The sequence below is a fragment of the Eptatretus burgeri genome, chromosome 12 (genome assembly GCF_056783735.1).
Source record: "Eptatretus burgeri isolate ZD-2024b chromosome 12, Ebu_testis_v1, whole genome shotgun sequence".
Lineage (NCBI taxonomy): Eukaryota > Metazoa > Chordata > Myxini > Myxiniformes > Myxinidae > Eptatretus > Eptatretus burgeri.
The window spans coordinates 21,868,152-21,884,022 of NC_140972.1; the positions used below are offsets into that span (position 1 = coordinate 21,868,152).

General features: G+C 43.9%; 1 protein-coding gene across 3 annotated transcripts in view; it reads left to right on the top strand.

Moving 5' to 3' along the window:
• LOC147015235 (protein FRA10AC1 homolog) overlaps nt 1–5,167 on the top strand; it is a 52,270-nt gene extending 47,103 nt beyond the window's left edge. For all 3 annotated transcript variants that reach the window (XM_085849808.1, XM_085849807.1, XM_085849806.1), the window contains one exon: nt 4,707–5,167. In XM_085849808.1, coding sequence (XP_085705934.1) covers nt 4,707–4,749 — 43 coding nt within the window. In that variant the 3' untranslated portion in view covers nt 4,750–5,167. The remainder of the gene's footprint in view (nt 1–4,706) is intronic.
• The last annotated feature ends 10,704 nt before the right edge of the window (nt 5,168–15,871 follow it).

The window sequence follows — 15,871 nt, forward strand, 5'->3', positions numbered from 1 at the left end:
TTTTTTTTTTACGCAGGTTCCAAAAATATGAAATGGTCAAATGGTCCATTACGTATTCATATATGAAGTACACATCATTGATGCACGGTAATTTTTCAAAATATTCACACATGAGACTTTTTCGTGGGGACAGGAATACTGCACTGGAAATGGTGGATACTTGTAGTAACAGGGAAAACCTTGAGGCGGTGCTACACGATACACATTCACATAGAGAATTTGCATCCTCTCCACCACCCTCCCCCCCTTCCCTCCCCATGTTTGGATGAAAAAGGCCGCTGTGTCTCACACTGCTGATCTGGAATTGATTGCATGTTTGGCTTGCGAATCGAACACGTCTTTCATTCCCGGCACATTTCACAGTCTCGCCCTGTCTCTCCGGAAGGATCGTCAAACGAACCCACCTGTAATCTATTTGCATGGTCAGCCATTGTGTGAGGTTCAGCCTCCCGAACGAACTTCTTGGTCTCGCCATCAGCCATGACCTCTCCTTGGATGATTATGTAGCAATGTTGGCCTCCAAAACCAGCTGCAGACTGGACATCCTCCATTGCACCGTGTCATTCTTTGAAAAATCAGAACTACTCACGGGGTACAAGACCTTTGTCTGTAACTCAATGGATTACTGCTCTTCCCTATGGATTACTGATTACTGCTTTCTCCACTCCATGTTGCACACTATTTTTTGGCTTACAAGTCGATACACTGTATTTTTTGGCTTACAAGTCGATACTTTTTGTCCCTGGAAGTCCGGGCCTCGACCAGTTCTCAGAATCGACTTATCTATGGTTTAAAACGCATTGAATTGCATAAATTAAAATTATTTTGCAAAGTGTGATATTTTCTGAAATAAATTGTGTACGGTAATTGTGAATTTACAACACACTATAGAAATCATTGCCCGGAACATTTGCCTATTGGGTGAGCAGTTAAACTTGGCTCCGTCGTCGTCGATTTTTTTTTTTTTCCGATATCGATATGTCTGGGGGCTCATACGGATGGGTATATCAGAATTTTTTTTAAAAGAATTTTTTTTATGCAGGTTCCAAAAATATGAAATGGTCAAATGGTCCATTACGTATTCATATATGATGTACACATCATTGACGCATGGTAATTTTTCAAAATATTCACACATGAGACTTTTTCCCACGATGACAACGGTTATTTTACTTCCAACTTCAACTTGTATGAAAAATGATTTTTTTTCTTAAAGTGAGATCAATATTGGTAATCGGGACTGGTCGGTATCGCTATCGTGGATCGTTATGTCGGTAATCGGCACAGGCCGGTATGACTATCGTGGATTGCTGTACTGGTAGTCTGCACAGGCCGGTATCACTATTGCGGATCGTTATGTCAGTAATCGGCACAGGCCGGTATCACTATCGCGGATTGGCTTACCGTTAATCGGCACAGGCCGGTATCACCATTGTGGATCAACGTTTCAGTAATCGGCACAGTTTTTCAAGCACACCCGATTCATATAAAATAACCAATATTAGCAATTGCTTTAAAAACAGCCTCGAGGGAAAAGAAAAACTCGATTGCTTGTACGATGCTTGGGTGCTGGGGTTTAAAAGATAAAACCTACTGCTCGTACTTACTGGTACGTCTTGACGTCATACGTTCCACTGTTCCAGGTGTAGCCAAGTACATCAAAAGTTTTTAAACCATGTACGGTATTTTAAGCTTGTAAACACCTTTCTTCGATTTTTTTTTATTTTATTTTTTTTGGTGATATCCTGATATTTTTGTGGATATTCTGATAATTTGTTTTCATACCGATTTTATTTTATTTTTTCGCTATACCAGTGTATTCAACATTCCAATACTGGTATATTAAAATTAAAAATTATACCGATATAACCAGTATATCGATATATCGCCGGACCCTAAGTTAAACATTAATCCGCTCTCACTGTTTTTTATGACCTGCTTCTACATTCGCGGCCATGTGCTTCACATATTCACGGTTTTTTTGTGGGATTTTTGATTTTCCCTTATGAATCACAAACTGCTGGGAACCTATCCCTCTTTTTCCCATTGAAACAATGCCCCAACATTCGCGGAATTTTTCAGGAACGTATCGCCCGCGAATGTCGGGGGTCCGACATCAATTCAAATAATATGCACAAACATCTCATTAATAATCATGACCCTGAAAGTACCGTAGGCAGCGATGTTGTGTTTCAGGGAGGAATTAACGCTTCTCATGTTCTGACAAACAGTTTTGCTAATTACTGGAGTTGATTTTGCTTTGTCTTGTACTCTAAATAGACTTATCTATGAATGAAGGAAAGAAAAATAGGAAAATTAGCCAATTTGACTTGAACTCCACATCGACTTATAGGCCAGAAAATGCAGTTGTTACCTTTTCCCTTCCTGCTCATGCTCGAATGCCCTACCAACATTCTTTCCCCTTTCACCCAGCACCCCTCCCCCCACCACACACACACATTTTTTCCCTGCATTCTCCACAACTTCCCAAATTTACCATTTGTCTCCTCTTCCCCTCTCTTCCATTTCTCAACTTTATCTTCTTAATCAAACACCCCGTCCCCCTCTCACGTTTGTAACGTGGAGATATGCCAACCATATTGGAATCTATCTTCGATCACCCGACATGAATTGTTTACACACAATAATTGTGACTGCTGGTGAGATTGCTATAATCTCCTCGACCATGTGAAAATAATGCTGTCGGTTTTGTATCCTTTTATTATGGAGACACATTTTCATCAAATTGCCCTCCTCTCACCAACGGTCTTCCCTCCCTCCTCTCTTCTTTCCTCACACTTCTTATCCATCTTCTTCATCCCACCTCCTGTGTTCTCTTCATCTCTAGCTGCTTCGCTTTGCTTCTGATACCCAACATGTTATATTTTGTCTCATAGTATGCAGCTGCACTGTATGTTATGCATTTTAAGCCAATTTTATCTTGCTGATCATACCTTGAGGTAGAATCAGTGACTTGCCTGCCTGTTTTTCTCTCGTCCATCTCACATGCCACCCACACCCCAACTACCCCCTCCCTTGAGGGAAATATTTGGTCAGTGTGTCTTACTTCGTCTTACCTGAAGACCAGTCTCTGTCAAAACTTAGACCCTCCGAGCCTTTGTTCTCAGATGTAACATCTCGATTCAGTTATTGTTCTGTGTTTTTTGCCATTTCACAATATCTGCACATTGTGAACACTAATTTTACAAACTAGTAGCAAAAATCACGTCTTCCCACTCTTGTGGGGGTGGAAGAAGGTTGGGGGGGGAGGGATTTATTTAATGCCCACTCGTGACCTGGATACCCCAAGCATGAATGTAAAGTTTGATTATCATCTTTCCAACGGTACCATTTTTATTATGCTAAGACAGCAGGAATTGCTGAATTAAGGCTCGAGGTCCTGCTTCTTCTTCGCGTGATGAATGGACGGATGCATCTCTTTTACTAATAGTACACTCATTCCCTCTGGGAGCGAAAGAAAGGTGTCAATACCCACTCCCTCCGGGAAGGGTCTGTGGTTAAACAGCTCGCACTATTCCACGTGTATAGGCAAAATTCGCAAGTCGTCTCCCCATCCTCGGGAGTGGCAGGGGAAGGGTGATGGGTAATTATTTTGTGCCCATGACCTGACCCTGGGTACCCTGAGCATGTCTGCAAAATATAGTGGAGATTGGCCCTGCCGTTTTTGATTTTATAATGTGCGTGCGTACATACATACATACATACATACATACATACATACATACATACAGAAAATTTCTGTAAATGTTCTATGATTCAGGAATGTTTATATAACATGGTTTTGGCAAAACAGTATATCCCTGTGTTGTAAGAGGCGACCAGGGTTGCGTCAGGAAGGGCATCCGGCGTAAAACATGTGCCAAATCACTATGCGGATCATACGGATGATCCGCTGTGGCGACCCCGAACGGGAGCAGCCGAAAGAAAAAGAAGGTTTTGGCAAAACAGTGCTGCCTAACTTATAAATGTAAAAGTGTTTAAAGCTTGCTTCTGCTCCATGTTTTACACTGATGTACTCATGGGTGTACCCCAGGTAAGGATGTACTCATGGAAGTACCCAAATATGTGGAGGAGAAACCAATAGATGGTTAGCATTAGGGAAAACAGTAATGTCAGGATTGCCAAAGATCTGGACGGACTAAGATGCGACAATCCAAACTAAGAGGAGGCCGGTGAATGCTCTGGTATTTCCAGTTGCAATGTGGGGATGTGAGAGATGGACAGTGAAAAAGAAAGAAAGAAAGGAAGAAGATTGACAGTTGGTGTTGGAGATGAATATTCAAAATACTGAAAGAAGAACAAACAAATCAGTGCTTGAGTAAATTATACCACCATGATTAGAAGTGCTGATGCTCAAAGAAAAAATGAAAGTCTGGATAAATCACCCACACTGGGTATGGTTCAGGGAAGAAGAGGAAGAACAGACTGTCTATCTGCCGGATGTATGGGGTAAAGGATGCAACCAAGCTGTCCATTCTGGAGCTTCAGGAAGCAGTGCAGGATAGGATTGTTTGTAGAAATCTGATTATAAATGTTCCCAGAAGTTTGACATGACTTGACGGAACTAGATAACTCATGGGTGATCTGCTGTCACAGTAGGTCACCTTTACCTATCGAATGTAACGGTGTGTTTGTATGGTTTGTTGTTCCAATTCAGTAGTGAGTGACTGATGTTGTTGTTCCAGGGAGGAAGAATTTGATGACTATTTTGAAGACATGTTCCTGTGAAGCGCAAATGACCTCCATGTTCCTGTATGACCTCCATCGAATGATGCCAAGAAACCCTGTGACATCCCCGACTTTGGAATGGACGAGCTTGTATGCATGCAGATCATACCAGTTAGAGCTGTACGCTTGCTGTGATTCGCCACGGTTGTAAAGGGGCACTGTAAAACAAAGGGTGAGGAGGCAGGGTGGGTGCAAAGACAGAAGGATGTTCTACCATTTTGCATACATAATAAACAGATTTTGCTTACGTAATAATAACTTCAGTGGAATTGAGGAGCAAGCTTTACCTAACGCATTGTCATTGTAAGTTTAAACAAAATGCTCTGAACTTCCATCTGTGCATTGTTTATCTGCAAAGCACCAAGTTCCAATCACCCCATCCACTGAATTATTTAAATCTCTGCCATGTTCTCAGCGATCATATCACTCGTTTCTTTGTCACACTTTTACCCTTCGCAACACAGAGGACAAAGATTCGACTTTCTTGCCACATTCAGATGGAGATACATTATGTTTCCATTTGTGACGACAGTATTTCTTTGGATGAGTCTTTTTGAATCGACGAACGTATCTATATATTAATACTGAAGGAACAATTTTGTGCTCCTCCTAGTTGTCGCGTCACGTTTTTCTCGAGACTGTGACCTGAGAAGTTTTGACACGGTGTTTGTACGTCAAAGTAGACACGTGCACAAATCAGGGGACTTCTTCACATGGAGTAGTGTACACCAAAAATGTCGTGTACAAGGACGTTTTGTAGGCCTCATTAGGTAAGGCCATGGAGTACATCGACTGGGATCCGGCTCTTACAAGAGACGCCACTGGTTGTCATATTGGGCTCATGGAACGGAATCCGTCTGTGACGGGGTTTCGGATAGTAAAGATGAATCTTGAGGAATTTTTCGCAGCTCTTGGTGAGCAAGAATTTTTGAGATGACATTTTGACATTTCATGACACTTTAGTTTGTGACTGTTTGGGATGTTTACTTGCTATCTATTTGAGCACGTAATTGAAGGGAAGCATGGTACTTATTGGGATAGATTCGAGGTGCGTCCACTGGACTCTGAGCTGTCGAGCTTAGGATTGAATCACGACCCAGCTATAAACTGTCATCCTGGTGTGTCGCATGCAGGATGATACATCAGTATGTGCCGTCCATCAGAAGAATGTTAAACTGGATGACCCGTCTGCTGCCATTAATTGGTGGATGTTAAGATCCCACGGTGTCTTTCGTGAAGAGTAGGCGGGTTATCGCCGGCACCCTGAACTAACTACAACTTCCTCCCATAGTCGAACGTCAGCCTTGGCCCAGCAGATGATGAAAGATTTTGGTCAGAACCATTCCACCAACTGACCCCACTAGATGGGATTAATTGGTGTGTGTTTGCTTTAAAAATGGTTTTCTCTGCAACCGCATGTCCAATCGATGCAGAACTTTAAACATCGAACGGATTCCCCATGGAGAATATTTTATTGATAACTTTGTCAAAGGTCACATGTTATGGCAGCTATATTGGATTAAATCAAATTATTTGGACATATTTTACTCTGAAACCACTCAACGAAAAAAATTGAAACTTGGCATCTGTCAACTCCCCATCGGGTATATAGGGTGATTATGATGATGTCATCGGTGAAGTGTTATTCCAGCCATAATTGGTTGAATCAAAATCCTTAACCAAAAAATCTGAAATGTTATATATCTGATCCACCACCTGATGAGTGAATAATTAAGTCTATGATGTCATCGGTCATGCGATCTGGTGGCCATGTTGGATTGAAAATAAAAACATTTTAAAAAACCTTCTTTTACAGAACCGCTTAACAGATCGATGCAAAATTTCATACATGTGATCAACTAGCCATGGGGAATCGAGTTTGAATTTTTTTTTAGATTCATTGATGCAATTTAGCCTTAATGTGCACAAAAAAATGTCAACTTTCACATTTCATATTTGGTACATAGGTACAGACTGTGGAGACGGTGTGTCACGACATAAGTTCATCATCTAAAGTGGTTGCCATGGCAACCAGGATGCTGTTTTCCGTCTATTCCTGCCCGCACTCTAACTCCCAAAGTTTTCAACTTTCATGTTTCACATTTGGTAAATCGGTACAGACTGTGGAGACGGTGTCGCGACATAAGTTCATCATCTAAAGTGGTTGCCATGGCAACCAGGATGCTGTTTTCCGTCTATTCCTGTCCGCACTCTAACTCCCAAAGTTTTCAACTTTCATGTTTCACATTTGGTACATAGGTACAGACTGTGGAGACGGTGTGTCGCGACATACGATCGTCATCTAAAGTGGTTGCCATGGCAACCAGGATGCTTTTTCCATCAGTTCCTGTCCGCACTCTCACTCCCAAAGTTTTCAACTTTCATATTTGGTCCATAGGTACAGACTGTGGAGACGGTGTGTCGCGACATACGTTCGTCATCTAAAATGGTTGCTATGGCAACCAGGATGCTGTTTCCATCCGTTCCTGTTCGCACTCTAACTCCCAAAGTTTTCAACTTTCATGTTTCATATTTGGTACATAGGTACAGACTGTGGAGAGGGTGTGTCATGCCATACGTTCGTCATCTAAAGTGGTTGCCATGGCAACCAGGATGCTGTTTTCCATCAGTTCCTGTCTGCACTCTCACTCCCAAAGTTTTCAACTTTCATATTTGGTACATAGGTACAGACTGTGGAGACGGTGTGTCGCGACATACGTTCGTCATCTAAAGTGGTTGCCATGGCAACCAGGATGCTGTTTTCCATCCGTTCCTGTCCGCACTCTCACTCCCAAAGTTTTCAACTTTCACGTTTCATATTTGGTACAAAGGTACAGACTGTGAAGACGGTGTGTCATGACATACGTTTGTCATCTAAAGTGGTTGCCATGGCAAGCAGGATGCCGTTTCCATCCGTTCCTGTCCACACTCTAACTCCCAAAGTTTTCAACTTTCACGTTTCATATTTGGTACATAGGTACAGACTGTGGAGAGGGTGTGTCGCGACATACATTCGTCATCTAATGTGGTTGCCATGGCAACCAGGATGTTGTTTTCCATGTAGTAGCACAATTTTGTATATACCTTCTTGTTCGGGCGTATATTGTGCTCACTTGCGCTCTTGTTACTGATTACAATATACAAATACATATATTGCTTTAAAATTATACTTCACTGCAATGCTTTATAAAAAATATTAATTATTAGACTGGTCCTTTAAAAACGATAAATGTATAAACAGGCGAGCATTGGGTGGCTTTGACACCAACTCTGTTTTTGGAAATATCGATGGTGACTTGCAACCAGACCTCAATGGCGGTGTACAGAAGCGTTAAAATAAATAAATACAAGGCACAAAGAGGTGAAATTTGCTGCACGTTATGTGTAACACGTGCAGAGTAAAATGAGTGTCATTTACAGATGTGCGATGTCTCCAAAATAAACAAGATATATGCACAGTTGCACACCTGACGCGAGGCCGAGGCTTCAGGCTTTGGCACGCTCATGAGGCTCTACCCTCAAAATGAAAGATCCCAGAAGACAAAGAAAAGAGGGAAATATTTGTACACACAGTGTTTTGAAATAACGCTTTTTCTTGCTGCAAAACGTCATCTTCCGGTCTCTGAATATTTAGAATAAAAGAATTCCAACCCGTCATTGTTGACAGACTTTTACACGAGTAAAACATGGAGGCCTTTGGTTCACAATGTATGCAAATTAAAAGGTTATGTTACTTAAACTGTGTTCTTTTAGACCACTATTATATACTAGTATAAAGCCTGTCAAAAATGATGGGTTGGAATTATTTTATTGTGTATTTTATTTTTGTAATACCATTGTGTTTTATTTAGTCCAGCGGAAATGTGAAAAAGCATGTTGTGGCGTCATTGTGAATTTTTTGGTTGATTCATCATCTCTGAGCTATCCTGAATCAGAATCAGCCGGGTGCCAGACTCGCACCCTTGAGGAATTTTTCTTAGAGGCGAAAAACAAAATGGCCGCAACCGACTTTTGATAAATTCTGTTTTGCGCTATACCTTCACTTCTAATGCACTTACAAACACAATCTTGGTGTCTACGACTATGTCTTCATGGTCAAGGAATCCGATAATGATAAAATTGAAGGTGTATGTATGTATATGTATATATATATATATATATATATATATATATATATATATATATATATATATATGTATATGTATGTATAAGACCTGTCTCATATTTTCAAGATGGCGACCATTTTCGTATGAAAAATGGCTATTTTGCAGTTCCACTGATCACTTCGAGTAAGAAATTGAATTTGATGAACCCTCAAATATCAATACTACGTACAATAATAGTCAATGACTGCTGAAGTAACTTACTTGCAATGATCAATGAATTGATGATTATATTGGAATACGATTTTTACACAAATATATCCGGATACGTGCGGATAGTTGACTATGACTTTGGGTTATGTCTTAAAGTAAGTATGTACATGTATATGATTTTGAAATTACCTTTTATTTTTTGGCAAACAAATATTAACTTTGTTAAGGATGCAATGTTCTACATTATGTTCAATCTTGGTCATCATCGTCGTGATTAGCAGCTACTTCCCTTGTCTGTTCGTTAAAACAGTCTGATCCAGCATTACAACTGCAAAACATCGAACATGACATCTGTGCTGCCACACAACCACACCTCCCGGTGGAACATGGCCGGCTGGTGGAGCATCAACACTTGATCAGCTGCAGAATGGTAACTGGTGCAGCAGACACATCAGGTGGAAGTGTGGTTGGATCCAACGTCACACAGTCCTCACCTTCTTGCCATCCATACTTGATGGGATCCAAGTTCGGAGGATCTGACTGAGTGGCCGATTTCCATATAATGACTTGATGATGAGCGTGATGTACATGTTGAACAAAGGCATCATGCGATGGGGGCAATGACTTCAATTTCAGAGCAGAGGTAATGGAGTTGGCCATCATTGACTTCCACAACTGATACCGGTGTGTGGACATATCACCTTCGACTTTGGAACCATAACAGGCAGCAATGAAGGTAGTTGCCTCAGATATCATCTTTTCCTCGTCTACTTCCAACTGACCAAGTAAGGTGGGATGATGTCCGCCCATTAGTACCTTCAGCGCTGTGGCCTTTCCAATGCCAAACAAATATGACACAGTATCGCATCTGGTCAGAGCACGTACAGCAGGCAGATATTTGGTGATGCTTTTGTGTTTCAGTGCTGTTTGGCGAATGTCTACGTTCGCCCACCCATCACATGGACTCTCCATGCTGACATCCACAGTCATCTTTTCCTCGAGGTAGAAATGAATCAACAGGACAAAGACATCTATCATCGCAGACCACTTTGATGTGAGTCACCACTGACACCTGACACAATTCTAAGTGATGGATGATGATGAAATCTGCTTCTTCATGGTGTGTTTTCACATCCTGTCTCTGGAGAGTGGAATTGTTCCATACTTGTACTGGTGTAGGATCTTTTCCGGTGATCACTAGTTTGGTCTGGTTGTCCATAATGTGAATGTGGGTCATCGGATACTGTCAGATCAAATCGATCAGTTGTACTTTGTTGTAGGCTACATTTAGGACCACTTTTTGCGCTGGAAGTGTTGTGTGTAAGTTGAGTTGATGTTTTTGACTTGAATCATGGCCTGCGCGACTGGATCGCGTCATTTGTTTCGTGCTGATTTTGATGTACCTGTCAAATCAGGTATACGTCACAACACTCCAGGTGGTATTTGATGGTTCCCATGAAGTTGATCACATAATCCTCAACTTTACCATTTGTGGGCCAATGTACAGTCCATAACATGGCGCATCCATCAATGATGACAGCATCTGGAACACCTTGGATTCGACTTGATTGCTCAACTTGGAGTTTCATCTTCAGGATTTAGGCCATCAGCCATGGCTCAAAGTGACTGAAAATCAAGTTTCGTTCCACTCATCGGGGGGGGGGGGGGTGGTAGACAAAACCTTGATAATATGATAGTATATATCCAAAAGTTCTCCACTCAAATAGCTGCAGCTATTGTGTATTTTCATCTTGAAAATCGATGCATTCCCCGCGCTCTCTCATTTGAATTTTCTCCACTCGGATCACGTGACGCCTCGACAGCCAATAGATCGGCTGACATCATATGCAAATTACATCAGACTGTCATGTGACCAGCTAAGTTGTCCAAGATGGCAGTTTCCTGCAGGGAGGAAATCACCAGCAGCTGATCGGCGATTTTTGATGAATATGGCGTGAGGATGCTCCCCAGTGTATTATTCACCAGGCCAATGTAGTGAACGAAGAAGTCAAACGTTTTACGTCTGTAAGATGGGATAAATGGAGAGAAGGTGTCAACAAATGGCTCGTCTTAGAAGGTCACGAACGACGTTTAGCCGAGAGTGCCGGCGCAGTAGGAGCAACTTCGATCATGGGCCTATTGTACCCGGAGTCCCGGTGTAAAGATTTCAAGCTACCCCCCCCCCCTTTCAAGTTACCTCCCAATAATCTGAAATCTATTTCAAGTTGCCCCTGGGGGTAGCTTGAAATAGATTTCATCCTACCCCCCATGATTTCAGATTACCCCCTTCAAAACATTTATTTATGTAAGTTTATTTTCAAAAAATAGTAATTTAATTGATATTGAAAACTAATTAGGGAAAAACCATTGACCACGTGACCGCCTTTAAAGAGTTTGCAATGAATTTTGATTTTATTATGAATGATTTTATTTTAATATTGTTATTAATTGAAATCAGTATTTCTCATACAGTTATAGTTTTTGCCACATTTTAATGAAATCCTTCTTCGAAATAGTTGATACAAATAGACATACTGGTATATCTTTTTAACCAACTCAGACTATATTTACAATTATGGTAACAACGCAATAAAATCAATGTATAAGAAAGGCAATGAAAACAGCTTATTTTTAATTCACAATTTCGTTGTGGTGGTGGTGGTCGTATGGCAGCTTAGCTGCCAGGGAAGCTCTCATTCCGCCGACCTCGGAAGGATGATGGGCTGAGTCAACCCCCCGGTGTATTAATTCAGTGGCCGATGGGGCTTGAACTCAGGACCCTAGAATCCCAAGCCACCACCCAAACCACTAGGCCAACACCAGGCTACGCACTCAGCCTATCATCCTTCCGAGGTCGGCGAAATGAGTACCAGTTCCAGTGTGTGTAGTGGTAGAGGGGTACCACATCAGCGACACAGTCACGCTTCAAGGGGTAATAAAAAGGGCGCACGGAGCGTTCGCTCTCTCCCTCTGGGGTTGCTGCTGCTCGTGCTGAGGAGAATCGCGAGGGGGGGGGGGCTGCTGCTGCTGCTTGTGCTGGTGGAAAGAACTCTCTCTGTTATTGCTGGTGTTGTTGCTGCCGCTGGACGCCGCGGAAGGAGCTGTGCTGCTTCTGCCGGAGCTGCGTGAAGATCTGGGCTCGTGTCCGAGTCAGGAGCTTGGAGCGGTCGGTCGGTGGAGGTCCGGGCGTCGCAAAGGAGACACGGGCTGGAGGCGCAGCACTGCTTTGTCGCGCGAACCTGCGCGTGCGTGTGGGGAGAGCCGGAGAGAGCTCGCCTGCCGCTTGGCAAAGCCTGGGCGCAATCGCGGCTACGCGAGCTGCCGTGGGGACGGGACGTCGCGGCTCGCCCTATAAAGCCACCACAAGGGTGCAGGTAACCTGCAATGGTCTCGTGGGGCCCTTTCGGTCACCAAAGCCCCACATTATAAAGGCCCACGGGCCCAGTCTGACTCCCTTTTCCATGAGGGTGGTCTTTTTCCTGGGGTTTTGCTTTGAATGCATGTTGTGGCACCGTGTCTGTCAAGTAGTAAGACTGTTAAGTGATTGTGTAGAACAGTTGTAGTTATTTTTGCATTGCTTTTGTTGATTACATAATTGCATGCGTGCATACGTGCATACGTGCTGTGTAAAATAAATGTGCTTGTGTGATTGTTAACCCGTTTGTCGTGTCCTTTTTCCCCCCTATTGAAGTGCCATATTGTTTTTCGGAATACTAGTTGGTTTTTGAATACCAATAATAGAATTGGGTTCGGTGAGGTCTGGCGATAATACCCGCTCGGTTATCCCAGAACGGAATGAACCGCTTAAGCGGTTCTTGTCCAAACAGGCCTTCGCCGAGGTACGGTCCCTCGGTAGGTTACCCGCGCGAATACTTAGGTATATCGATATTCGGCGATTGACCCTGTCGCGCGCGGGTAGAATACGGACTGGGCCGTGGTGTGCGTTGAAGGTACACCCCTGACTGGTTCTCGGCGTTGTTCCAGGAAGTCACGACTGAATTGCTCGTCTGGTGGGCGTGCGGCGGCCATTGGCTAAAGCGGTTGTTCGCACGCCGGGCGGGCGTAGATTCGTAACACTGGTGTTCAGGAGTGTGGGATTCAAATCCATCCCGCCTCCAACTAAATTAACGGTAATCGGACCAAGGGTGTGCGAAGCGACCCTCGATTCCCATTAAATTGCAAGCTCTAAATTTATTCCGGGAAGCAAGATGGCATTTCAAGGCGAACGTGAGCAAGGGGGTATTAGATATGCGTTTAAAAATGGTAGAATCCATGGTCGAGGACGCCTTCGCCATACGGTTTCAACCCGTACCAGAAGGTTGGGAAAGACGGCAATGCAATATATCTGGTTCTCCTTTTTATTACAACCCCACCACTAATTGTAGTCAGTGGAGCGGCCTGTGCAGGAACTTTTCCGGCAAACAAACTCGGAGTCGCAAGATGGCGGCGTGGCCGCACCTCAGCGCGGCATGAGGCGTGAGCGGGCCGCTATTAATAGCGCAACGAGCCGCACTGCACGGCTGGGGAAGCGCTCCCGCCCACCGGTTCAAGCCACGGGGGCATGGCAGGCGAGGCAGGGCGACGGCAGTACATTGCAAACTGAATTGGCCGATGCACAGGAACGAATTTGGGAGCTGAATGAGGAATTAGCCAGCACAGTCGAGGAACTACATAAGGAAACGACGCAAGTAGACTGGTTGCGTGGGTTTTTGTTACAAAAGGCGAGCGAACTGAAGAAAAGAAAAGAGGAGGAGCAAATTAGTAATTCTCGGGATAGGAAGAACTTGGAAGAAGAATGGAGAAAAAAGCTGGAAAAGAAAAAACGTGAACACTATCGGGAATTGGAACTACTGAAGGAAGAGGTAAGATCAGGCAATCAGATAAGGGAGAGCCTGGAACAGTAGATAGAAAGAGGAGAGAAATATCTGGAGCAAAGGAAGGAAGAATTGTTGGAAAAGTCAAGACAGTTCAAAGAACTACAGGGAGAAATGAGGAAAGTAGAGGGGAGTATCTATGAGTTGGTACAAGAGAAGAGCGAATTGAACAAAAAATAAAGGAGATGAGCAAGAGAATGGATGAAATGAGGAAGGAAGAATGTGAAAGAGGCGTGGAGATGAGAGAGGAAGTAGAAAAAAAAGCTTCTGAGTTACGGAAACACCAAAGCAGAGAGAGGGAATTACAAAACGAACTGAGGATGTTGAGTGAGGAAAGAAAGACAACGGAGAATGAAACGTTAAGGAACCACGCTGTGCAGATCGAACAGCTGGAAACCAAGGCCAAATTAAAGAATGAGATGCAAGAAAAAGTATTGAAAGAAACGATGAGATTGGAGAAGGAAGAACAAGAGAGACAGTGAGCTAAGAAACAAAAAGAACGAGGAATGAAACAAAAAGAAAGACAAGAGCAACTGAAGGAGAAAGCAAGGTTGAAGTACACGGAGATAGTGAAAGAACGACGAATGAAAGGGGAAAAAGGAGATCGTCCAATTGAAGAAAACTATGAGATTGGAGACTGAAGAGCATGAGAGACAGATTATGGGACCTCCCCAGCTTGGTGGGAGGAAGAAACAAAAAGAAGGACAAGAACGACTAAAGGAGAGAGCAAGGTTGAAGTACACGGAGATAGTGAAAGAACAAGGAATGAAACAGGAAAAGGAGATCGGCCAATTGAAAAACGATGAGATTGGAGAATGAAGAACATGAGAGACGGTGGGGTAGAAAACAAAAACAATATGAATTTGAGATTAACCAACTCAAGGAGAGAGCAAAATTGGAGTCCACAGAGATGGAAAAGCTCTGGAAAAATAACGAACAGCTAAGGGGGCTCAAAGAGGAAGAACGACTCAAATGGGAAGGAAAGTGGAGCCAGGAAGAAATGGAAATAAAATGTATAGAGACGTGGGAGATAGAAAAAGTAGAGGAGAGACTACACGATAAAGACCGGGTGAAAGACGAGCACTCACACACACACATGGAGGTGGTGAGGGACAATGAAGGGGAGCTCGAGGAATGTCATGACCCGGTGCAAGCAGCCGGATAGCCTCCTTCAGGAATGGAGGGAGACGCTATGCTCCCTTGAAGCAGATCTTGACCAGGTGGGTCCGGTCGTGCTGAACGAGGTAGAGGGGGAGAGTGCTGTAGACGGGTGCACGTGGAGCTTGGGGGGTCTGAAGGCCCCGGAACCCCTTGCGGCACAAATCCCCATTGTGAATGTCCCGGTGTGTGTGTTTACAAGTGTGGCGAAATGTGTGCTGCAACGCGCGCATAGCATGGGTGAAAGGCGTTGTGTGAAAGGGACCGCATGTGTGTGTAATATGGTGTGTGGCTGCGAGTGAGCTGAAATGCGTGCCTTCCAGCACACAGAGTGTGGAAGAAGCACGCCATGTGGAAGAGACAGCGTGTGCGAGTGAAAAGGTGTGTGTGTGTGAGTGAAACCCCCTGTGCAAGTGAAAGGCCATGTGTGAGTGGAACCACGTGTGCGAGTGGAAGGGCATGCGTGAGTGAACGGCCGTGTGTGAGATACCGTGTGTGTGAGGTCGCAGTATGTGAGGGAGATGGCGGTTGGCATGCGGGAACATGCAAACGCATGTCCCGGTCTGAGTGTCATGGTGAGGTGTGTGAGCGTCCGTGGCACGTGGAAGTTTGTGCGCGAGAGTGCGATGGAGACGGTGTCTGATGGTGGACAAGGGCTGAGTAGCGGCCGTAGCTATTTTGAGCACCGTGCCGGGTTTGCACGGCAGCGCGCGCGGAGTCCGTGCTGTGCAACGCACGAGGCCGCCACGTGTGTGCCTGCGGAGTGAAGCCCGG